Source organism: Nerophis ophidion, linkage group LG20, assembly GCF_033978795.1.
Source record: "Nerophis ophidion isolate RoL-2023_Sa linkage group LG20, RoL_Noph_v1.0, whole genome shotgun sequence".
NCBI lineage: Eukaryota > Metazoa > Chordata > Actinopteri > Syngnathiformes > Syngnathidae > Nerophis > Nerophis ophidion.
The window spans coordinates 13,025,431-13,052,815 of record NC_084630.1 but is presented as its reverse complement, the minus strand read 5'-3'; the positions used below and the strand labels follow the sequence as shown (position 1 = coordinate 13,052,815).

At 38.9% G+C, this 27,385-nt stretch overlaps 1 protein-coding gene across 7 annotated transcripts in view; it reads left to right on the top strand.

Annotated features, from left to right (window-relative positions):
• add3a (adducin 3 (gamma) a) overlaps window positions 1-27,385 on the top strand; it is a 328,092-nt gene that overhangs the window by 219,758 nt on the left and 80,949 nt on the right. For all 7 annotated transcript variants that reach the window (XM_061880493.1, XM_061880494.1, XM_061880495.1 and 4 more), the window contains one exon: window positions 16,855-17,004. In XM_061880493.1, the coding sequence (XP_061736477.1) occupies window positions 16,855-17,004 (150 nt within the window). The remainder of the gene's footprint in view (window positions 1-16,854; window positions 17,005-27,385) is intronic.

Below are 27,385 nucleotides of genomic sequence, written 5' to 3'. Positions count from 1 at the left end.
AGAGTCCAGTCCATAGTGGATCTAACATAATAGTGAGAGTCCAGTCGATAGTGGATCTAACATAATAGTGAGAGTCCAGTCCATAGTGGCTCTAACATAATAGTGAGAGTCCAGTCCATAGTGGCTCTAACATAATAGCGAGAGTCCAGTCCATAGTGGATCTAACATAATAGTGAGAGTCCAGTCGATAGTGGATCTAACATAATAGTGAGAGTCCAGTCCATAGTGGCTCTAACATAATAGTGAGAGTCCAGTCCATAGTGGCTCTAACATAATAGCGAGAGTCCAGTCCATAGTGTATCTAACATAATAGTGAGAGTCAAGTCCATTGTGGATCTAACATAATGCTATTGACAAAAATACGTACAAAAAAAAAAACTAAACTTGTCATTGTCATCCATTATCATATGTTATAGTTCATGGGTGTCAAACTCTGGCCCGCGGGCCAAATATTGCCCGCCGTGTAATTTAATTTGGCCCTAGAGGCAATATCAAATTAACATTAGAGCTGGCCCGCCGCTGTAACACCGCATTCACCGCTAATACTCTTACTTGCCAACCCTCCTGATTTTCCCGGAAGACTCCCAAAGTACAGTGCCCCCTCCCGAATTTCATCCCGGACAACAATATTGGGGGTGGGCCTTAAAGGCATTGCCTTTGGCGTTCTCTACAACCTGTCGCCACGTCCGCTTTTCCTCCATACAAACAGCGTGCCGTCCCTGTCACATAATATATGCGGCTTATACACTCACTCAAGTGAATGCAAGGCATACTTGGTCAACAGCCATTCAGCTCACACTGAGGGTGGCCGTATAAACAACTTTAACACTGTTCCAAATATACGCCACACTGTGAACCCACACCAAACAAGAATGACAAACACGTTTCGGGAGAACATCCGCACCGTAACACAACATAAACACAACAGAACAAATACCCAGAAGCCCTTGCAGCACTAACTCTTTCGGGACACTACAATATACAACCCCCACTATCACCAAACCCCATCCACCTCAACCCTGCCGCCGAAAAGAGGCATTAAATTTTTTTTAAATTTTGATATGCCATTGATATTTTTTTATTATTATTATTATTTGAAACTGGATTGTGCATGTCACTATAAAGTTACGTATATAAGCCTTGCTTGTTCAAAATTCAATGAAAAACTTGTTTGGGTCCCTATTAAAAAGTTAATTTGTTCAACCTCGGCCCGCCGCTTTGTTCGGTTTTAAATTTTGGCCCAATCTGTATTTGAGTTTGACACCCCTGTTATAGTTGTTCTGAAAATGTCATGTGTCCATCAAATCTGCTGTTGAAACTGGGACTATATAACCAACTGAAATTAGGGGCGGGACATGGATAAGCATTCTTGCTTTTTTCCCCGTATCCCTTCTCGGTGGGGGCCGTTGCATGTCTGTCAAATTACAAAGAGTGATGAAGTGTTGCTATATATGTCTGTCTGCCGAAATAAATTCATTAATTCATTCAAAAAAACGAATTAATTCACCATAGGGATGGGCGATATGGCCTAAAATCTATATTGGGATATATTTTGCAGCCTTCCGCAATAACAACATACATCACGGTATATTATTTGGTTTATAAATGATAAGAGAACATTTCAAAAGGTTACAAAGCAATGCAGTTGGCTGAAAATGATGGAAAGCGTCACTTTACATAGCATCTGACTCTCGCTGCTGTGTTGGATCCGCTTTGGACTGGACTCTCGCGACTGTGTTGGATCCATTATGGATTGAACTTTCACAGTATCATGTTAGACCCGCCCAACATCCATTGCTTTCCTCCTCTCCAAGGTTCTCATAGTCATCATTGTCACCGACGTCCCACTGGGTCATTATTGTCACCGATGTCCCACTGGGTGTGAGTTTTCTTTGCCCTTATTTGGGCCTACCGAGGATGTCGTAGTGGTTTGTGCAGCCCTTTGAGACACTAGTGATTTAGGGCTATATAAGTAAACATTGATTGATTGATTGATCTGACGCTGTGGTGAAAGTTTTAGTAATGACTTGATCGCATGGTTATGCGGGGGTCGTTCTCCCAGGATGCATACGGAAACTCTGGAGACAGCATGCTGGTAGGGAATTATTTGAGTGTCCGCCCTGAGAGCGGTAGGTCGTGAGTTCAAACCCCGGCCGAGTCATACCAAAGACTATAAAAATGGGAGTCATTACCTCCCTGCTTGGCACTCAGCATCAAGGGTTGGAATTGGGGGTTAAATCACCCAAAAATTATTCCTGGGCGTGGCCTCCGCTGATGCTCACTGCTCCCCTCACCTCCCAGTGGGTGAACATGGGAATGGGTCAAATGCAGAAATGCAGAGGATCATTTCACTACATTAAGTGTGTGTGACTATCGTTCAGACATTAACTTTAACTTTATTGCCAAACCTAATGAAAAAAAAGTGGTAGAGAAAATGGATAGATGTACTTTATTTGCATACATCATGCAGAAAAACAAAAGTGTGCCAATAGCACGGGAGGCAAAGCTCAGGTTGAGGCTAGCGCGGGAGCTAGCATGTTAACAAGAATCGAGAATCAAAAACCATAGCCGTCGTTAACTGTTGCATGATGCAAACAAGGAAGCCAGACTGATTATGGAGGGAAACGGGAATAAATAGCTCTTTGATTAGTGCCCAGGAGCAGGTGAGCGTCCCAAACCCCGGCCGAGTCATACCAAAGACTAAGAAAATGGGACCCATTACCTCCCTGCTTGGCACTCAGCATCAAGGGTTGGAATCGGGGGTTAAATCACCCAAAAATTATTCCTGGGCGTGGCCTTAGCTGCTGCTCACTGCTCCCCTCACCTCCCAGTGGGTGAACATGGGAATGGGTCGAATGCAGAAATGCAGAGGATCATTTCACCACATTAAGTGTGTGTGACTATCGTTCAGACATTAACTTTAACTTTATTCTGGAAGTCCCTTGCCAACCCTAATGAAAAAAAAGTGGTAGAGAAAATGGATAGATGTACTTTATTTGCATAAATCATGCAGAAAAACAAAAGCGTGCCAATAGCACGGGAGGCAAAGCGAAGGATGAGGCTAGCGCGGGAGCTGGCATGTTAACAAGAATCGAGAATCAAAAACCGTAGCCGTCGTTAACTGTTGCATGATGCAAACCAGGAAGCCAGACTGATTGTGGAGGGAAACGGGAAAAAATAGCTCCTTAATTAGTGCCCAGGAGCAGGTGAGCGTCCCAAACCCCGGCCGAGTCATACCAAAGACTATAAAAATGGGACCCATTACCTCCCTGCTTGGCACTCAGCATCAAGGGTTGGAATTGGGGATTGAATCACCAGAAATTATTCCCGGGCGCGGCCACCGCTTGCTGCTCACTGCTCCCCTCACCTCCCAGTGGGTGGATCAAAGGCGATGGGTCAAATGCAGAGAAATAACTTCACCACACCTCGTGTGTGTGTGTGACTATCTTTGGAACTTTAACTTTAATAAGCATTTATTTTTCTGTTCTTTGGATACTTTGCCTCCGGGTACTCCGGCTTCTTCCCACCTCCAAAGACACGCACCTGGGGATAGGTTGATTGGCAACACTAAATGGTCCCTGGTGTGTGAATGTGAGTGTGAATGTTGTCTGTCTATCTGTGTTGGCCCTGCGATGAGGTGGCGACTTGTCCAGGGTGTACACAGCCTTCCGCCCGAATGCAGCGGAGATAGGCTTCAGCACCCCCCAACACCCCAAAAGGGACGGGCGGTAGAAAATGGGTGGATGGATACTTTACGTCGGTTTTGTGTAATCCTACAAGTGTGGGTACCGATCCATTACTTAGTAGTTAGAGGGGCAGTATCGATCCTGCCAATGCTAATGCTGGGGCCGTATAGCTCGGTTGGTAGAGCGGCCTTGCCAGCAACTTGAGGGTTGCAGGTTCGAACCCCGCTTCCGCCATCCTAGTCACTGCTGTTGTGTCCTTGGGCAAGACACTTTACCCACCTGCTCCCAATGCCCCCCACACTGGCTTAAATGTAAAAATTAGATATTGGGTTTCACTATGTAAAGCGCTTTGAGTCATTAGAGAAAAAGCGCTATATAAATATAATTCACTTCACTTCACTAATACTGTCCATCCATTTTCTCTACCACTTGTTTTCATTAGGGTTGGCAAGGGACTTCCAGTATATAGTTAAAGTTAAAGTCCCAACGAAAACACTAGGTGTGGTGGAATGATCCTCCGCATTTGACCCATCCCCATGTTCACCCCCCTGGGAGGTGAGGGGAGCAGTGAGCAGCAGCGGTGGCCGCGCTCGGGAATCATTGTGGTGATTTAACCCCCAATTCCAACCCTTGATGCTGAGTGCCAAGCAGGGAGGTAATGGGTCCCATTTTTTAAGTCTTTGGTATGACTCGGCCGGGGTTTGAACTCTTACCACAAGGCCCCCTATTAGCGCCTTTTTAACCCTTGAACAATACATACTTCTCCAGCTAGGTGGCAGCACCACTCGAACATGTAGGGTTGAGAATTACAAACCACCCGCCTTTGTTTACATTGAAGAGCTCTATCTTAAAAATTGTCCTTTGAGACATTTGTGATTTGGGGCTATATAAATAAACATTGAAAAATTAGCGGTTAGCATATCCTCCTATAGCAGGGGTCAGGAACCTTTTTTGGCTGAGAGAGCCATGAAAGCCAAATATTTTACTATGTATTTCCGTGAGAGCCCTATAATATTTTTTAACACTGAATAAAACTTGGGCGGTAGAGCTCGGTTGGTAGAGCGGCCGTGCCAGCAACTTGAGGGTTGCAGGTTCAATCCCCGCTTCTGCTATCCTAGTCACTGCCGTTGTGTCCTTGGGCAAGACACTTTACCCACCTGCTCCCACTGCCACCCACACTGGTTTAAAAATGTAACTTAGATATGGGGTTTCACTATGTAAAAACGCTTAAGTCATTAGAGAAAAATGCTATATAAATATAATTCACTTCACTTCACAACTAAATGTGTGCATTTTTAAGTGAAACCAACATACATGTATAATAAGTATCTTCTTCTTTTTAATAACATTGTTATTCTGAAGCTAACCAATAATGAATAAAATAGTTCTCACCATTGGTGCGACTTCTTGAACGGGTGCGGTAGAAAATGAATGGACGGATTAGAATGTATGAGAATGTTTTATATTTTAAACGTTATTTTTAACAATGATTATCAGCAGAATTATTCATTACTTATCGCTGTGTTTTTCAACCACGGAGGTGGCGACTTGTCCAGGGTGTACCCTGCCTTCCGCCCGATTGTAGCTAAGATAGGCGCCAGCGCCCCCCGCCACCCCGAAAGGGAATAAGCGGTAGAAAATGGATGGATGTGCCTTGGCACTCTAGTGTGCCGTGAAATACAGTCTGGTGTAATGTTGGAGATTATGTAATTTCACATAATTGGGTTAAAAAAAATGCTTTCAAACCAGTAATTATAATACGCAAATGTGCCTTTGTTGAGTGTCTGTGCTGTCTAGAGCTCGGCAGAGTAACCGTGTAATACTCTCCCATAGCAGTAGGTGGCAGCAGGTAGACAATTTCTTTGTAGATGTCGAGAACATGGTATGTCGTGATCACAATATGCGGGAGGCAGCGTGTAGGTAAAAAGGTATTCAACACTTAAACCAAAAATAAACAAAAGGCGAGTGCCGCTTAGTAAAGGCATGGAAGCAAAATAAACTAAAACTGAACTAGCTGCAAAGTAGATAAAAAGAGAATGCTGGACTTAAAGCGTGCGGAGCAGATGGCGTCCACAAAGTACATCCATACATGGCATGGCAATCAACAATGTCCACACAAAGAAGGAGTGCGTCCACACAACTTAAATAGTCTTGATTGTAAAAACAAAAGCCGGTGCGATGAATAGCATTCAAGGAAGACATGAAACTGCGACAGGAAAATACCAACAAAAGAGGAAAAGCCACCAAAAAAAGAAGCGCAAAACACACAGGAAAACACTAAAAAAAACTCCAAATAAGTTACGGCGTGATGTGACAGGTCGTGACAGTACACCTACAATGAGACCTAGGGGCGGTATAGCTTGGTTGGTAGAGTGGCCGTGCCAGCAACTTGAGGGTTGCAGGTTCGATTCCCGCTTCCGCCATCCTAGTCACTGCCGTTGTGTCCTTGGGCAAGACAGTTCCCGGTGCCACCCACACTGGTTTAAATGTAACTTAGATATTGGGTATCACTATGTGAAGCGCTTTGAGTCACTAGAGAAAAGCGCTATATAAATATAATTCACTTCACTTCACTAGAGCTATTGCGAGAACAACTTTTTATCGTCAATAACGGCTACCGAGTTTCATTTTTTGATGTTTTCCGCTGGTGGAGTGCCTCGAAATTTTTTCGATGGAAAAAAAGGTGCCTTGGCTCAAAAAAAGTTGAAAAACACTGACTTATCGTCTTAAGCAATGCCAGCTAAGATTTATCTGAGAGCCAGATGCAGTCATCAAAAGAGCCACATCTGGCTCTAGAGCCATAGGTTCCCTACCCAATCCAATCCAATCCACTTTATTTATATAGCACATTTAAACAAAAATAACGTTTCCAAAGTGCTGCACAGCCATGTTAAAAATAATTGTAAAAAAAAAATAAAATAAATGAATAAAATAAAATTTAAAAAAAAAATATATATGTATATATTACGCTCCACCAATGACTGAATAAAAACAAAAAATAAATAAATATAAAACCAATAAAAACAATATAAAAACAAATATGATTAAAACGGGCTTCACGGTGGCAGAGGGGTTAGTGCGTCTGCCTCACAATACGAAGGTCTTGCAGTCCTGGGTTCAAATCCAGGCTCGGGATCTTTCTGTGTGGAGTTTGCATGTTCTCCCCGTGAATGCGTGGGTTCCCTCCGGGTACTCCGGCTTCCTCCCACTTCCAAAGACATGCACCTGGGGATAGGTTGATTGGCAACACTAAATTGGCCCTAGTGTGTGAATGTTGTCTGTCTATCTGTGTTGGCCCTGCGATGAGGTGGTGACTTGTCCAGGGTGTACCCCGCCTTCCGCCCGATTGAAGCTGAGATAGGCGCCAGCGCCCCCCGCGACCCCACAAGGGAATAAGCGGTAGAAAATGGATGGATGGATGATTAAAAACTCTTTTAAAGGGTAAAATCAATTAAAACAGTAAAATAGAAATCAAAGTGTATAAAAACCACAGAGGACAACAGAGGACAGAGGACCACACAACTCACGTAGTGTTAAAAGCCAAAGAATAAAAGTGGGTCTTAAGACGAGACTTAAAACACTCCACTGTGGAAGCAGTTTGAACATGGAGGGGCAGAGTGTTCCAGAGCTTAGGGCCGACCACAGAGAAGGCCCTGTCTCCCCTGGTTTTAAGTCTGGTCTTGGGCACCACGAGCTGGAACTGGCTTTCGGACCTCAGAGCGCGCGCAGGAATGTAAATTTGGATGAGGTCCGAAATATAATGAGGTGCCAGTCCATGTAAAGATTTAAAAACAAACAGCAATGTTTTAAAATCAATTCTAAAATGAACAGGGAGCCAGTGCAAACTCTGAAGAATTGGGGTTATATGCTGGCGTTTCCTGGCCCCTGTTAAAAGTCGTGCTGCCCCTGTCCTATAGGCTGACCATATTCTGAAATCCCAAAAAGAGGACACATATGCGTGCCAAGGCCGGGACGGTGGAAATTTGCCAAAGAAACTCGAACTTGCTTTATAAATAATACATTTATTTAAATGAAGCATTTTTCTCCTCTGTTGACAGCAATATTGGTGCTAGGAACTTTCAAAAGTCAGAAAAATGGGGTCCCACAGTCAATTTTTGGGGTCCCACTTATTTGTAAGCGTTTTGAAAACAAATGCAAAATGTATGCATTATCCTGTTGTACCTCACATTATATACTGAGTTTCGGAAAGAGGTTGTCATAAACGTTACTTAATTCATATAAAAAAATAATACAAAAGAAAACAAATGTGTATGCAAATGTAAATGTGTTCAGTTATAAACATTCATTCACTTTCTTTTTTCATTCATGGATCGAAACTTTGCCGCTGCTGGTATTTTTTCTATGTTTTTATTTAATAAGTTGTAGGTGTATTTATTTCAGTATAAAAGTGTAAATAGTGGTTTGCTTCGGTCATGAAATGATGATAATGGTGTGCCAGGGCATACATACATTTTATATTTAACGCTTAAATCTCTTGAGTCTACATCAACTTCAGATCTATTCCTCATTTCAAACAGTTTTAGTTTTTTTATGTTGTTGTTTTATTTTCTTTTGTTCTTTGCCCTTTGTTGTCAAACAAAACTATGTTTTTTTTATGGCAAAATATGCAAAATCTTCCACAAAAAATATTTTTCAATGTGGAATATTTGATTTGACGTAAACTGGGTTGAGGTGGAGGAGGGTAGGGGGTAGCGGGTGGTGTATGTTTTAGCGTCCCGGAATAGTTATTGCTGCAAAGGGTTCTGGGTATTTGTTCTGTTGTGTTTATGTTGTGTTACGGTGCGGATGTTCTCCCAAAATGTGTTTGTCATTCTTGTTTGGTGTGGGTTCACAGTGTGGCGCATATTTGTAACAGTGTTAAGATTGTTTATACGGCCACCCTCAGTGTGACCTGTATGGCCGTTGATCAAGTATGCCTTGATTATCGTTCTCTTCACTTCCCCGCTCTCTCTGTCTCTGCCTCTCTTTCACGAATATTTCTGCGTGCGCACACCTTCACAATTTGTTTTGATTTTCACCCCTTCTTAACCCTGTACGTACATTGAAAATACACACAAGCTTGACTCAAAACGCCGGCGAATTGAAGCATTTAAGAAAACCCAGCCTGGACAGGCTATTACTCGTCCTTCAGTGACGATGCTTGCAAGAAATGTGGTTTATTTGCTGGCACGGAGGCCAGGATTTAGCGATCCAGAAGCAGAACGTTGGCTGCAAGCGAGGAAGCTCCATTGCGATGAACACGCGTTATTCCAAATTTGTAGGGCACAACTAGAATGTGCATCATCACGATATAACGATAGTATTAAAAGGACTATACCGTTGGTCAAATGTAAGTTATTTATATCGTATATCGTCCATGTCGGCCAACCCGAGTTCCCTTTGTTCAGCTGAAGGAGGTGAGTTGGTTGCATCAGGCTGCATGACGGATGTAACCTTCCTGTTGCAACAAGTCACACTCGGCGTTTGTGTTGTGAAAGAGAAACGTGATCTTGTGGTTTTTCTGCTTCATATCGGAGCAACATGTGGTAGCCATGCAAAGAGGGCTGCAGGCCGCAGAGGTTGTCTGTTTGTGATTAGCTTTCGGCGAGAGTCCGACATGTGCACACACTGTCGTCATTTCCTTCTCTTCCGCTTCATGCCGTCTTCTCTCCGGCCAGTTATCTGTCTTCATTAGGCCCTCTTTTTTTTTTTTTTTAAGACAATACTCGATCTTTCTTCCCTTGCACGTCCTTCCACCTGCCTGCTCAGTTCCAATCATCCAATAAGTCAGCGGTTATGAAGTTGAATGTCAGCCAAGTTCATTTCCTCAGTATGAGCTCATAGACAAACTTAATTGATAACAGGATGTCTGCTGTTTTTTTTGTTATTAATTATTGCGGATAATCTTCAATATTTATTAGTGATGCAATGGTATCGAATCTCCACGGTACCTTATTATCACGGTATTAAGGCCACTGTATGATATTTTTGTGGTGTATGGTCAAAAAAAAAAAGCTTGGTAAAAATGCCATAGGGTGTAAAATGAAGTGTCAGGAATGTTTGGGATAAACACACTTTCTGTAATTGAACACAAACTAGTGTTGTACTGTATACCAGTTTTTGTATAGTACCGCGATTCTAATGAATCATATTCGGTACTATACCACCTCTGAAAAGTACCGGTCCGCCATGACCAATGTATGATCCTGTAACTACTGGGTATCGAATTGATACCCAAATGCGTTGTATCATCCAGAACTTATGTAAAGTATCAAACAATAGAAGAATAAGTGATTTTACTACTTACGTATAAAATACTACACGGTCTAGCTCCATCCTATCTTGCCGATTGTATTGTACCATATGTCCCGGCAAGAAATCTGCGTTCAAAGGACTCCGGCTTATTAGTGATTCCCAAAGCCCAAAAAAAGTCTGCGGGCTATAGAGCTTTTTCATTTCGGGCTCCAGTACTCTGGAATGCCCTCCCGGTAACAGTTCGAGATGCCACCACAGTAGAAGCATTTAAATCTCACCTTAAAACGTATTTGTATACTCAAGCCTTTAAATAGACTCCCTTTTTAGACCAGTTGATCTGCCGTTTCTTTTCTTTTTCTCCTATGTCCCACTCTCCCTTGTGGAGGGGGTCCGGTCCGATCCGGTGGCCATGTACTGCTTGCCTGTGTATCGGCTGGGGACATCTCTGCGCTGCTGATCCGCCTCCGCTTGGGATGGTTTCCTGCTGGCTCCGCTGTGAACGGGATTCTCGCTGCTGTGTTGGATCCGCTTTGGACTGGACTCTCGCGACTGTGTTGGATCCATTATGGATTGAACTTTCACAGTATCATGTTAGACCCGCTCGACATCCATTGCTTTCCTCCTCTCCAAGGTTCTCATAGTCATTATTGTCACTGACGTCCCACTGGGTGTGAGTTTTCCTTGCCCTTATGTGGGCCTACCGAGGATGTCGTAGTGGTTTGTGCAGCCCTTTGAGACACTAGTGATTTAGGGCTATATAAGTAAACATTGATTGATTGATTGATTGATTATTACATTTTAACAGAAGTGTAGATAGAACATGTTAAAGGAGAAAGTAAGCAGATATTAACAGTAAATGAACAAATTGATTAATATTTAATTTTCTACCACTTGTCCATAATATTGTTGACAAAATAATAGGTAGATAAATGACACAATATGTTGCTGCATATGTCAGCAGCTAAATTAGGAGCATTTGTTTGTTTGCCTACTAATAAAAGACAAGTTGTCTTGTATGTTTACTATTGTATTTAAAGACTAAATTGCAATAAAAAATATATGTTTAAAGGCCTACTGAAATGAGATTTTCTTATTTAAACGGGGATAGCAGGTCCATTCTATGTGTCATACTTGATCATTTTGCGATATTGCCATATTTTTGCTGAAAGGATTTAGTAGAGAACATCGACATAAAGTTCGCAACTTTTGGTCGCTAATAAAAAAGCCTTGCCTTTACTGGAAGTAGCAGACGATGTGCGCGTGACGTCACGGGTTGTAGGGCTCCTCACATCCTCACATTGTTTATAATCGTAGCCACCAGCAGCAATTTGAGCGAGGATAAAATATTTGTGGATGAGGAAAGTTAGAGTGAAGCAAAAAAAAAAAAGGCAACGACTCCAGGCGGCGGCAGTGGGAGCGATTCAGATGCTATTTAGACACATTTATTAGGATGATTCTGGAAAATCCATTATCCGCCTATTGTGTTAATACTGTTTTAGTGAGATTATAAAGTCATACCTGAAAGTCGGAGGGCTGCAGTGAACGCCAGTGTCTCTGAGAGAAGCCAATGGAACAGCCAAGATCACAGCTGCCTTTTTGACAGCTGCAGGAGGAGGTCGCATAATCCGCTGAAGTCTCCGGTAAGAGCCGACTTAATATCACAATTGGTTGACATGTGGTAGAGAAACATGTTCGCTTGACCGCTCTGTGTTAAAACTTCACAAAAACAAAGAAACACAGGCTGTGTTTAGTTTGCTAAAGGCAGCTGCAATCCACCGCTTTCTACCAACAGCATTCTTCTTTGTAGTCTCCATTATTAATTGAATACATTGCAAAAGATTCAGCAACACAGATGTCCAAAATACTGTGTAATTAAGCGATGAAAAGAGATGACTTTTAGCCATGAGTGGTGCTGGGCTGGAATGTCCGCTCCAACCAATAACGTCACAAGCACGCATCGACGTAAGCCTCATCATTCCGCGACATTTTCAACAGGATACCTCGCGGGAAATTTAAAATTGCAATTTAGTAAACTAAAAAGGCCGTATCGGCATGTGTTGCAATGTTAATATTTCATCATTGATATATAAACTATCAGACTGCGTGGTCGGTAGTAGTGGATTTCAGTAGGCCTTTAATGTACCCTAATATTTTGTTGTTAAAATAAAACCAATAATGCCATTTTTTGTGGTTCCCTTTATTTAGAAAAGTACACAAATAATTTTAGCACCTGTACCAAAATATTAATATCAGGACAACACTTACACAAACATAATGCTGAAATTTGTTCATCAATTTTTACTACAATCAAATATTTATTTGTGCAAATAATTGTTCAGGAACATCTATTGATTGATTGAAAATGTTATTAGTAGATTGCACAGTACAGTACATATTCCATACAATTGACCACTAAATGGTAACACCCGAATACGTTTTTCAACTTGTTTAAGTCGGGGTCCACGTTAATAAATTCATTGTATTACTACTGTTTCAAGCAGATATTTAAAAGAATAACTTACAGTTGATGTATCTAAAGTAACAATGTAAACATCCGGTGTAATAAGTGTAAAACAATAATATACAGTTTAGTGTCTTTCAACTTTTACATTATGGGAAGCAATGTCCTCTACACTGGACATCCTTTATATCGGTCTGAAAAATGTTGTTCCTCAGGAAAGTAAACTAGCAATACAACTTTTAGTATCGTAAATATTTTACAAATCAAGGGACAATCGCTACAAAAATAAATGAATGAATTGAGGATGTATCAAGTAGAGTTTTAGTTTACTCCTATTTCCTGTGTTGAACATTTTTTGGGGGTGATTCCCGGTCGTGTGTCGCCTTGGAAACGCTCGAAACCATAGTGGTGCGCTTTGCTTTGGAGAATGCAGACTTTCTTACCTCCGCCAAAGAGGTCATGTTTTGACCTGGGCTTGTTTGTCTGTTTGTTAGCAACATAACTCAACCACTTATGGACGGATTTAATGTCCAAAAAAACAATTCCTTTTTATGTCTTTCAACTTGTACATTATGGGAAGCAGTGTCCTCTACAGTGGACATCCTTTATATCGGTCTGAAAAATGTTGTTCCTCAGGAAAGTAAACTAGCAATACAACTTTTAATATCGTAAATGTTTTACAAATCAAGGGACAATCGCTACAAAAATAAATGAATGAATTGAGGATGTATCAAGTAGAGTTTTAGTTTACTCCTATTTCCTGTGTTGAACATTTTTTGGGGGTGATTTCCGGTCGTGTGTCGCCTTGGAAACGCTCGAAACCATAGTGGCGCGCTTTGCTTTGGAGAATGCAGACTTTCTTACCTCCGCCAAAGAGGTCATGTTTTGACCTGGGCTTGTTTGTCTGTTTGTTAGCAACATAACTCAATCACTTATGGACGGATTTAATGTCCAAAAAAACAATTCCTTTTTATGTCTTTCAACTTTTACATTATGGGAAGCAGTGTCCTCTACAGTGGACATCCTTTATATCGGTCTGAAAAATGTTGTTCCTCAGGAAAGTAAACTAGCAATACAACTTTTAATATCGTAAATGTTTTACAAATCAAGGGACAATCGCTACAAAAATGAATGAATGAATTGAGGATGTATCAAGTAGAGTTTTAGTTTACTCCTATTTCCTGTGTTGAACATTTTTTGGGGGTGATTTCCGGTCATGTGTTGCCTTGGAAACGCTCGAAACCATAGTGGCGCGCTTTGCTTTGGAGAATGCAGACTTTCTTACCTCCGCCAAAGAGGTCATGTTTTGACCTGGGCTTGTTTGTCTGTTTGTTAGCAACATAACTCAACCACTTATGGACGGATTTAATGTCCAAAAAAACAATTCCTTTTTATGTCTTTCAACTTTTACATTATGGGAAGCAGTGTCCTCTACAGTGGACATCGTTTATATCGGTCTGAAAAATGTTGTTCCTCAGGAAAGTAAACTAGCAATACAACTTTTAATATCATAAATGTTTTACAAATCAAGGGACAATCGCTACAAAAATGAATGAATGAATTGAGGATGTATCAAGTAGAGTTTTAGTTTACTCCTATTTCCTGTGTTGAACATTTTTTGGGGGTGATTTCCGGTCGTGTGTCGCCTTGGAAACGCTCGAAACCATAGTGGCGCGCTTTGCTTTGGAGAATGCAGACTTTCTTACCTCCGCCAAAGAGGTCATGTTTTGTCTGTTTTTTAGCAACATAACTCAACCACTTATGGACAGATTTAATGTCCAAAAAAACAATTCCTTTTTATGTCTTTCAACTTTTACATTATGGGAAGCAGTGTCCTCTACAGTGGACATCCTTTATATCGGTCTGAAAAATGTTGTTCCTCAGGAAAGTAAACTAGCAGTACAACTTTTAGTATCGTAAATGTTTTACAAATCAAGGGACAATCGCTACAAAAATGTATGAATGAATTGAGGATGTATCAAGTAGAGTTTTAGTTTACTCCTATTTCCTGTGTTGAACATTCTTTGGGGGTGATTTCCGGTCGTGTGTCGCCTTGGAAACGCTCGAAACCATAGTGGCGCGCTTTGCTTTGGAGAATGCAGACTTTCTTACCTCCGCCAAAGAGGTCATGCTTTGACCTGGGCTTGTTTGTCTTTTTGTTAGCAACATAACTCAACCACTTATGGACGGATTTAATGTCCAAAAAAACAATTCCTTTTTATGTCTTTCAACTTTTACATTATGGGAAGCAGTGTCCTCTACAGTGGACATCCTTTATATCGGTCTGAAAAATGTTGTTCCTCAGGAAAGTAAACTAGCAATACAACTTTTAATATCATAAATGTTTTACGAATCAAGGGACAATCGCTACAAAAATAAATGAATGAATTGAGGATGTATCAAGTAGAGTTTGAGTTTACTCACATTTCCTGTGTTGAACATTTTTTGAGGTTGATTTCCGGTCGTGTGTCGCCTTGGAAACGCTCGAAACCATAGTGGCGCGCTTTGCTTTGGAGAATGCAGACTTTCTTACCTCCGCCAAAGAGGTCATGTTTTGACCTGGGCTTGTTTGTCTGTTTGTTAGCAACATAACTCAACCACTTATGGACGGATTTAATCTCCAAAAAAACAATTCCTTTTTATTCTCGACGAGTACGAACACACTTCACTACGACGTTCAACTCGCCCACCTTGCCGATTCTGCACTGACCAGAGGATTCTGGGAGATGTAGTTTATTTGCAGACACGACCAAGGCTAAAACACAGAAGAAAACTTCACTCACCAAGTTTTTGTTAGATACTGTCATACGTCAAGGTATTATTGAGAAAACTTTAAAACCAAGATATCGCAATATTTATAATACTTTCACATTGCTAATATTTATCAAATTGGTTATTTCATATGTATCATAGGCATCAGAATGGTCAAGTAAATGTCAGTGTTTGAGATTTTATTTTTCCTTTTTTTTTAGGTAAAATGTATTTCGATTTGGTTACAACTATCACAACTCCCAGTGTTGTGGGGTAGGGGATTGGGAATTTGTAAGGTGAGAGGTCACTGATGTTGGCTCAGATAGAGCATGCTTTTTTAACCTTTTTGACCTCTGGGCCCAATTTTTCCACTACATAGTGGCATATAATATTGACACTGAATTAGTAATTTCACTCTTTATTTCCGTCATATTCAATAATTGTATCTAACCTTTTGACTGTTTGACAGGATCAACCTTGTCAAATGACATGAAAGATAATTATCAAGGCTTAGATGAGGTTGATTACAAAAATAAGTACTTACCCAATATACTGCAAAAGAAGGGACCGAATGGACAAATCGCTTACATACAATTATGCAGTGTTACAATAAATCAATTATTTCTAAATAAATAATAATAAATATGTATTTTTTAAATGGTTAAAGACAGACCTTTTTAATCCTTTTTACTGACAACGTTAAAATCTCTTGTTTTTATTTTTTTATTATCTTTTCCATTTTTATTGTGGTATTTTATAGTCTATTGATTGCTATTTTTTACTACCGTCATCCTCTCAATGTTATGGTTTTATTAATGTATTTATGTGTTATTTATATTTAATTTTTTTTACATGTATTTTATAATGTGTTTTACACTATTTTTTAGAGATGGCGTTAATTTTAGTTGTTCTACAGTGTGGACGCCTCAAAGGTGGCATTTTTACTTAATCCTCAGTCTCATGCCATGTTTTTTTTATTTTTAGTAGTGATGTGTTGTGTGTTTGTATGTGTGTGTTTTCTTTTTTTCTTCTTCTGTAAAGCACTTTGTGTTCCCACTTGCCTGCGCTTGAAAAGTGCTTTATTAAAAAAGTTTGATGGATTTATTGATTGAATAAATCATAATTATAATAATATATGTTTCCTAACTAAACTATCAATACAATTATAGTATAAATGAAAATACAGCTTCACCACTTTAGTCGTATTTTTTGGCGCTTAAGAAACTTCTCTGTCTTTAGCTCTCGACTTCTTCTGCTTGTTGATCTGACTAATCTAGGTCTAAGACTAAATCTGAACATTCTAAGTCTAAGACTCAATCAGGCCAATCTAAGTCTATGACTAGATCAGGCCATTCTATGTCTAAGACTAGATCTGACCAATCTAAGTCTAAGACTCAATCAGGCCAATCTAAGTCTAAGACTCAATCAGGGCAATCTAAGTCTAAGACTCAATCAGGGCAATCTAAGTCTAAGACTAAAGCTGACCAATCTAAGTCTAAGATTCAATCAGGCCAATCTAAGTCTAAGACTAGATCTGGCCAATCTACGTTTAAGACTACATCCGGCCAATCTAAGTCTAAGACTTGATCTGACTAATCTAAGTCTAAGGGGTCCAGTGCAACCCCAACAATGTAGTCCTCCCTACGCAATGCTTCCAAACAAATTCTAACAACACTTTTTTTTTTTCTTTGCTTCCCTCAGGTGAAGGTGAACATCATCGGGAACGTCATCGAGCAGGGCTCAACCAACCTGACCGTGGACTCTGCTGGGTTCAGCCCGCATGCTGCCATCTACTCCATGCGCCCAGACATCCGCTGTGTCATACACCTGCACACCCCTGCCACGGCTGCTGTAAGTTTGTGCTCACGCTCATTCCCAGCATGCAACTTTCCTCCTTAGGCATCCAACACCATATCAAAGCAACACATTATGAAGGCAGTCAAGCATGATGTTGTGTTTCTGAAATCAGCAGAAGGGATGTTCGCGAGTCGAGTTGTTTGAACGTCCCTTTTCCATTTCCATTTTTATATCATTCACTCATTGTTAAATAGTAAAGTGAATTGTGAATTATATTTATATAGCGTTTTTTTCTAGTGCCTGAAAGTGCTTTACATAGTGAAACCCAATATCTGTCATGTTTTGTGATCATGTTTTGTTTAGTTGTGTTATGTTACTTCAAGACTCCATTAGTTCCTGTTTTTTCACTCCATTGTTTTGTTTTCATGACAACTCATTGGTTTCACCTGTACTCATTTGGACTCACGCACCTGATTTTTTTTCTTAGGACTCACGCACCTGTGTTTATCATGTCACTACTATTTAAGCTTGTAGTTGCCAGGCAGTCGGCTGGCGTCATTCTGTCAAAACGGGGACTGTGGTGGGGTTTGTTTTCCCGGAATGCAAAGAAAGGTGACGGGACATGGCGTGAATTTATGAGGTAAAAAGTCATAATTAGGAGATAAAAAGTTTAAATTATGAGACAGGAAAGTGGAAATTATGAGATTAACTCATCATTATCTTAGAAAGGAAATAATATACTTATGTGATAAAAGTCACGATTGTGAGATAGAAGTCTAAATTATGAAAAGAAAGTTGAATTAATGAGATAAAAAGTCATAAATGTGAGATAAAAAAAGTCATAATTATGAAATAAAAAGCCATAATTATGAGATAAATGTAGTAATAATGAGTAAAAACAACCATGTTGTAATTATGAGGTAAAAAGTAGAAGTTATGAGATAAAGTTAAAATTATGAGATAAAAATGTTTAAATATGAAATAAAAAGTCATAATTATGATATAAGAAAGTTGAAATTGTTAGATAAAAACTCATAATTATGAGATAAAAAGTTGAAATAATAAGAATAAAGGTCAAACTTGTGAGATAAAAATATACTCGTGTCGCATTAATAAGATAAAATGTCATAATTGTGAGATAAAAATTACGAGATAAGAAAGTTGAATTTGTCAGATAAAAAGTAGAAATTATGAGGTAAACAATTTTAAATATGAAATAAAAATGCATAATTTTGAGATTAAAAAAATCGAAATTATTAGATAAAATGTCCAAATTGTGAGATAAAAAAGTCAAAATAAGAATAAAGGTCAAAATTATGAGATAAAAATACCGGTATACTTATATCACAATAATGAGATAAAACGTCATAATTATGAATTAAAAAGTTGAAATTATGAAATAAAGTCATAATCATGAGGTCAGAAAGTTGGAATTATTAGATAAAAAGTCATAATTATGAGATAAGAAAGTTGAAATTATTAGATAAAAAGTCATAATTATGACATACAAGTGGAAATTATAAGAATAAATGTCAAAATTATGAGATAAAAAGTCATAATTATGAGATAAGAAAGTTAAAATTGTTAGATAAATGTAAAAATTATGAGATAAAGTTAAAATTATGAGATAAATATTTTTAAATATGAAATAAAACGTCATAATTATGAAAAAGGAAGTTGAAATTGTTAGATAAAAAGTCATAATTATGAGATAAGAAAGTTTAAATTATAAGATAAAAAGTCATAATTATAAGAAAAAAAGTTTAAAAAAAGATAAGAAAAAAGGTCAAAATCATGAGATAAAAATATACTTATGTCGCAATAGTGAGATAAAAAGTCATAATTATGAGATAAGAAAGTTGAAATTATTAGTTAAAAAGTAGAAATGATCAGATAAAGTCAAAATTATGATATAAACATTTTTAAATATGAAATAAAAAGTCATAATTATGAGATAAGAATGTTGAAATCATCAGATTAAAAAGTCATAATTATGAGATAAGAAAGTTGAAATTATTACATAAAAAGTCATAATTATGAGTTAAAAAGTTGAAATAATACAAATAAAGGTCAAAATTATGAGATAAAAAGTCATAATTATCAAATAAAAAGTAGAAATCATGAAATAAAAAGTCATAATTATGAGATAAGAAAGTTAAAATTGTTAGATAAATGTAAAAATTATAAGATAAAGTTAAAATTATGAGATAAATATTTTTAAATATGAAATAAAACGTCATAATTATGAAAAAGGAAGTTGAAATTGTTGGATAAAAAGTCATAATTATGAGATAAGAAAGTTGAAATTATAAGATAAAAAGTCATAATTCTAAGAAAAAAAGTCAAAAAAATAAGAAAAAAGGTCAAAATTATGAGATAGAAATATACTTATGTCGCAATAGTGAGATAAAAAGTCATAATTATGAGATAAGAAAGTTGAAATTATAAGATAAAAAGTCATAATTATAAGAAAAAAAGTCAAAAAAATAAGAAAAAAGGTCAAAATTATGAGATAGAAATATACTTATGTCGCAATAGTGAGATAAAAAGTCATAATTATGAGATAAGAAAGTTGAAATTATTAGTTAAAAAGTAGAAATTATCAGATAAAGTCAAAATTATGATATAAACATTTTTAAGTATGAAATAAAAAGTCATAATTATGAAAAAGAAAGTTGAAATTGTTAGATAAAAAGTCATAATTATGAGATAAAAAAGTTGAAATTATAAGATAAAAAGTCATAATTATAAGAAAAAAAGTAAAAAAAAAAAGAAAAAAGGTCAAAACCATAAGATAAAAATATACTTATGTCGCAATAGTGAGATAAAAAGTCATAATTATGCGATAAGAAAGTTGAAATTATTAGTTTAAAATTATGATATAAACATTTTTAAATATGAAATAAAAAGTCATAATTATGAGATAAGAATGTTGAAATCATCAGATTAAAAAGTCATAATTATGAGATAGGAAAGTTGAAATTATTACATAAAAAGTCATAATTATGAGTTAAAAAGTTGAAATAATAAGAATAAAGGTCAAAATTATGAGATAAAAATATGCTTATGTCACAATTATGAGATAATAGTCATAATTATGAAATAAAAAGTTAAAATTATGAAATAAAAAGTCATAATTATGAAATAAGAAAGTTGAAATTATAAGACAAAAAGTAGAAATTATGAGATAACGTCAAAATTATGAGATAAACGTTTTTAAACATGAACTAAAAAGTCATAATTATGAGATTAAAAACATTGAAATTATTAAATAAAATGTCATAATTATGAAATAAAAAGTCAAAATAATAATAAAGGTCTAAATTATGAGATAAGCCGGCTCAGTGGCCTAGTGGTTAGAGTGTCTGCCCTGAGATCGGTAGGTTGTGAGTTCAAACCCCTGCCGAGTCATAACAAAGACTATAAAAATGGGACCCATTACCTCCCTGCTTGGCACTCAGCATCAAGGGTTGGAATTGGGGGTTAAAACACCACAAATGATTCCCGGGCGCGGCACCGCTGCTGCTGCTCACTGCTCCCCTCACCTCCCAGGGGGTGAACAAGAGGATGGGTCGAATGCAGAGGACACATTTCACCACACCTAGTGTGTGTGTGACAATCATTGGTACTTTAACTAACTTAACTAAACTTAATAAAAATATACTTATATCACAATAATGAGATAAAAAAAAGTCATAATCATGAGATAAGAAAGTTGAAATGATTAGATAAAAAGTCATAATTATGAGATAAAAGTGGAACTTATTAGACTAATGGTCAAAATAATGAGATAAAAATACACTTATGTCGCAATTATGAGATAAAAGTCATGATTATGAAACAAGTCGAAATTATGAGATATTTTACACACCAGTCCTAGTTGTGACTTTTTATCTAACATGTTTGACTTTTTATCAATCAATCAATCAATGTTTACTTATATAGCCCTAAATCACTAGTGTCTCAAAGGGCTGCACAAACCACTACGACATCCTCGGTAGGCCCACATAAGGGCAAGGAAAACTCACACCCAGTGGGACGTCGGTGACAATGATGACTATGAGAACCTTGGAGAGGAGGAAAGCAATGGATGTCGAGCGGGTCTAACATGATACTGTGAAAGTTCAATCCATAATGGATCCAACACAGTCGCAAGAGTCCAGTCCAAAGCGGATCCAACACAGCAGCGAGAGTCCCGTTCACAGCGGAGCCAGCAGGAAACCATCCCAAGCGGAGGCGGATCAGCAGCGCAGAGATGTCCCCAGCCGATACACAGGCGAGCAGTACATGGCCACCGGGTCGGACCGGACCCCCTCCACAAGGGAGAGTGGGACATAGGAGAAAAAGAAAAGAAACGGCAGATCAACTGGTCTAAAAAGGGAGTCTATTTAAAGGCTAGAGTATACAAATGAGTTTTAAAGTGAGACTTAAATGCTTCTACTGAGGTGGCATCTCGAACTTTTACCGGGAGGGCATTCCAGAGTACTGGAGCCCGAAATGAAAACGCTCTATAGCCCACAGACTTTTTTGGGCTTTGGGAATCATTAATAAGCCGGAGTCCTTTGAACGCAGATTTCTTGCCGGGACATATGGTACAATACAATCGGCAAGATAGGATGGAGCTAGCCCGTGTAGTATTTTATACGTAAGTAGTAAAACCTTAAAGTCACATCTTAAGTGCACAGGAAGCCAGTGCAGGTGAGCCAGTACAGGCGTAATGTGATCAAACTTTCTTGTTCTTGTCAAAAGTCTAGCAGCCGCATTTTGTACCAACTGTAATCTTTTAATGCTAGACATAGGGAGACCCGAAAATAATACGTTACAGTAATCGAGACGAGACGTAACAAACGCATGGATAATGATCTCAGCGTCTTTAGTGGAGCGAATTTAGCGATATTACGGAGATGAAAGAAGGCCGTTTTAGTAACGCTTTTAATGTGTGACTCAAAGGAGAGAGTTGGGTCGAAGATAATACCCAGATTCTTTACCGTGTCGCCTTGTTTTATTATTTGGTTGTTAAATGTTAGAGTTGTGTTATTAAATAGAGGTCGGTGTCTAGCAGGACCGATAATCAGCATTTCCGTTTTTTTGGCGTTGAGTTGCAAAAAGTTAGCGGACATCCATTGTTTAATTTCATTAAGACACGCCTCCAGCTGACTACAATCCGGCGTGTTGGTCAGCTTTAGGGGCATGTAGAGTTGGGTGTCATCAGCATAACAGTGAAAGCTAATACCGTATTTGCGTATGATGTCACCTAGCGGCAGCATGTAGGTGCTGAAGAGGGACGGCGTGGCGCAGTGGGAGAGTGGCCGTGCGCAACCCGAGGGTCCCGGGTTCAAATCCCACCTAGTACCAACCTCGTCACGTCCGTTGTGTCCTGAGCAAGACATTTCACCCTTGCTCCTGATGGGTTCTGGTTGGCGCCTTGCATGGCAGCTCCCTCCATCAGTGTGTGAATGTGTGTGTGAATGGGTAAATGTGGAAGTAATGTCAAAGCGCTTTGAGTACCTTCAAGGTAGAAAAGCGCTATACAAGTACAACCCATTTATCATTTAAGAGTGCAGGGCCAAGGACCGAACCCTGGGGAACTCCACACGTTACCTTAACGTAGTCCGAGGTCACATTGTTATGGGAGACACACTGCATCCTATCAGTAAGATAAGAGTTAAACCAAGACAGGGCTAAGTCTGACATACCAATTCGTGTTTTGATACGTTCTAATAAAATATTATGATCGACGGTATCGAAAGCAGCGCTAAGATCGAGGAGCAGCACTTTCTTATCTCATCATGTTTACCTTCTTATCTCATAGTTCTAGCTTTTTATCACATAATTATGACTTTTTATCTCATAATTTCGACTCTTTTATCTCATTATTACGACTTAACATTGGGGTATTTCAGTGGCTGAAACAGGCTTCCATAGCGTGCTGCACTGATGAAACATCTATTCACCGCAATTCTACATCGTCTGGTTTATCAGGCGAGGAATATATTAAAAATAAAAATAAAAAATAAAAAAAAACACTAAATGACCTTTTGTTGGGGAAAGATGTGGATTCAGAGCCCCCAGTTCAGGCGTATGCACACCATTTAAAATAGTACAATTTTGTATTTACGTTCATTTTTATTCTAGTTTTATGTATGTTTTTATGTATATTTTAATCGTGTCTATTATACTTGATATTTTATTGTGTGTTGTTTAAATATTCCTGTGTGGAAAGATGGCATGGAAGTTATATGTAGGCTACATGGATGGCAAATTCCAAAGTCTTGTCACTGTCAGAGCATGGGGATTTGGCGCCACCTGCTGGAGTGTGAAATGAATGAATTTGGGATGTGTACATTTGAATTATTGTGATCCATAGTTTGTGATCCATGGTTTACACAGTTAAAACTAAAAGTTACTTCTTAAAAATGAGTAAACTGAGAAAAAAAAGAGCTTTAAAAATTTAAGATAAAAAGACTAGTAATAAGGAAAGTAAATACTAAAAACTAGTCCCCTAGTTTGGCACTCAACATTAAGGAAAGGAATTGGGGGTTAAATCACCAAAAATGATTCCCGAGCGTGTCCACCGCTGCTGCTCACTGCTCCCCTCACCTCCCAGGGGGGGATCAAGGGGGATGGGATAAATGCGGAGAATAATTTTGCCACACCTAGTGTGTGTGTGACATTAATTGGTGCAAAAAAAGAAAGAAAGAAATTAACTTCATGCAAGTACAGATCATTTTACTTGATAAGAGATCTTGAATTAAGATCTAGAAATTAGCATTTCTTAAGATAGATGTAAGTATTTTATTATGAAAACAAGCATTATTCAACTTGCAATTTTTAAAGGAAGCATCTTCAAGATGTTGCAGAATCCTAAAACAAGTTTTTCCTATGTGGGGGAACGCCAACACATCGTCTTTGAATATTTTTTTTTATTTTTTTTCATTTTAACATTTTAAAACTAGAATAGAAAAATATGATTATTAAAGATAAAGTTAACATGAGTCAATTACAGAAAATAAGTAGTGTGTGAATGTGAGTGTGAATGTTGTCTGTCTATCTGTGTTGGCCCTGCAGTGAGGTGGCGACTTGTCCAGGGTGTACCCTGCCTTCCGCCCGATTGTAGCTGAGATAGGCGCCAGCACCCCCTGCGACGCCAAAGGGAATAAGTGGTAGAAAATGGATGGATGGATGGATGGAACACCAACACATCTTTATTGAATAGTTTTTTTTTTATTTTAACATTTTTAAACTAGAAAAAGAAAAATATGATTATTAATGATGAAGTTAATATGAGTCAATTACAAAAAATAAGTAGTGTGTGAATGTGAGTGTGAGTGTTGTCTGTCTATCTGTGTTGGCCCTGCGGTGAGGTGGCGACTTGTCCAGGGTGTACCCCGCCTTCCGCCCGAATGCAGCTGAGATAGGCTCCAGCACCCCCCGGGACCCCAAAGGGAATAAGCAGTAGAAAATGGATGGATGGATGGGAACACCAACACATCTTTATTGAATATTTTTTCTTATTTTAACATTTTTATACTAGAATAGAAAAATATGATTATTAATGATAAAGTTAAGATGAGTCAATTTCAAAAAATAAGTAGTGTGTGAATGTTTGTGAATGTTGTCTGTCTATCTGTGTTGGCCCTGCGATGAGGTGGCGACTTGTCCAGGGTGTACCGCGCCTTCCGCCTGAATGTAGCTGAGATAGGCTCCAGCACCCCCGCAACACCAAAAAGGACAAGCGGTAGCAAAATGGATGGATGGAAGTAAAAAGCTCTTGAATCTAGGGACATTTCTCGAAATAAGATTTTATATCTTGGCATCTATCCATCCATCCATTTTTTTACCGCTTGTCCCTTTTGGGTAGCAGGGGTTGGGGGGCTATCTCGTGTGTCAAGTAATTAGTTTTGTACATTTGACAACGAGACATTATTTTCTTTTGAACGTCTCTTCAGGACCTAGCTTCCTCCAAAGAGCCAATAATCCCAATGTCCGGCATCCTCACTCTGAGTTATCTGCTGTCTGCGTGACCATATAAGTGGTCCAGTTTTTACTGGGGTTTTTTTTTTCGAGGGGTCGGGGTGGGCACGCTCTGCTGAGCAGCATTCTCATCATGTTCTATTAAGCCTCATTTCTGCAGTGCATTCATGCAGTCAGAATGTGTGAAATATCAGATGGGGTAAAGGAAGCTGTGATGTACAGTAAAGCATGCAAAGGGTTTTTCACCTTTTTGGCCTTGTGGCCCAACTTTTTCGACCACAGAAGGTCCTAGGGCCCACTCAAATATTAACTTCGAATTAGTCATCGTACTCTTGCTCTTAATCGGATTATATCCAACCTACTTACTGCTTCCAACCTTGTCAAATGAATTAATGAATGAAAATTGCATACTAACCAAATATACTGCATAAGAAAGGACTCATAAATACATGTACATACACTTTGGTTGGGCTAAAACAAATAACACAATTGATAATTAATTTGTTTCTTAACTAAAATGTCAATAAAAAATAAAATGCAAATGAAAATACAGCTTCACCACTTTTGTCATAATTTTTGCGCTTAAGAAAGCGCCAGACTTCTTTGTTTTGGATTGTGATTACTGTCACCAGTGGTGGAAAAGTGTATTACAACTGAGTACCATTGCGACCCATACAGCTGAAAAATAGATATTAATTGGCATTGGAAACTTCACCTAATTGGTCAAAAAAATATTTTTTGCAAATCAATTATTATAATCTGCAATAATTATTGTCTGTGCTGCGTAGAACCATGTAATAATCCGCGTCAGTAGGTGAAATCAGGTAGTTAATTGCTTTCTAAAATTAGGAATGTGTCGGGGAAGATCAGGACGGTTTGTCATGAACCCAATATGCAAAAGGTAAAAAGGTATGTAACGCTTAAACCAAACATTGACAAAAGGGAAAAGAAAAGGCATTAAAGCATAGGGATGGCTATGCAAAACAAAAGTAACACTAAACTGACTACAAGGTAAACAAACAGAATGCTGGACGACAGCAAAAACTTGCCGAGACGGCGTCCACAAAGTATATCCGAACATGACTTGGCAATCAACAATGTCCCCACAAAGGAGGATAGCAACAACTTAATTAGTCTTGCTTGCTAACACAAAGCAGGTGCGGGGCATAGCACTCAAAGGAAGACATGAAACTGCTACAGGAAAACCTCAACAAAACAGGAAGGGCCACCAAAATAACAGCGCAAGACAGGAACTAAAGCACTACACCAGGGGTCGGCAACCTTTGCCTCTCAAAGAGCCATTTTGACCCGTTTCACAAAATAAAGAAAACAATGGGAGCCGCATCCATTCTCGCGAATATCTGCTGGTGGTCACCCTGATAACAATAATAAGGGCGTGCCATGGAGCCATTGCCTTTGACGCCTTCTACAACATGTACAAACAGCTTGCCAGTCCAGTAACATGTTGTTTGTGGCTTCGCAGATACACGTACGAGATATGTAGGCATACTGGGTGATACAGGTTACACTGAAGGTTGTGATATAAACAACTTTAACACTCTTACTAATATGCACCACACTGTGAACCCACACCAAACAAGAATGACAAACACATTTCGGGAGAACATCCTCACTGTAACACATTATAAACGCAACATAACAATTACCCAGAATCCCATGCATCCATGACTCATCCAGGCTATATTATACACCCCGCTAGCACCAAACCTGGAAGAGTCATGGATGCTTGGGATTCTGGGTAATCGTTATATTGCGTTTATAATGTGTTACTGTGAGGATTTTCTCCCGAAATGTGTTTGTCGTTCTTGTTGGGTGTGGTTTCACAGTGTGGCACATATTAGTAAGAGTGTTAAAGTTGTTTGTATCACAACATTCAGTGTAACCTGTATCACCAAGTTTGCCTTGCAATCTCGTAAGTGTGACGATAGAAGCAGCGAGATGAATGACACCGACCGGCACGCAGATAGCGTGGCGTAAAGGCGGGCGTGATGTGACATGTCGTAGAGGACGTTTAAAGCAAAGCCATCACGACACGCCCTCAATATTGTAGTCTGAGTGAAAATCGGAGAATGTTGACCATGGGTGATGTCCGGGAGAGGCACCGAATTCCGGAAACCCCCCGTAACAATTGGGGGGGACGCCGATTATGCAGCTGAGCCACATCAGAGTGGCCAAAGAGCCACATGCGGCTCTGGAGCCGCGGGTTTTCGACCCCTGCACTATCAATCAATCAATCAATCAATGTTTACTTATATAGCCCTAAATCACTAGTGTCTCAAAGGGCTGCACAAACCACTACGACATCCTCGGTAGGCCCACATAAGGGCAAGGAAAACTCACACCCAGTGGGACGTCGGTGACAATGATGACTATGAGAACCTTGGAGAGGAGGAAAGCAATGGATGTCGAGCGGGTCTAACATGATACTGTGAAAGTTCAA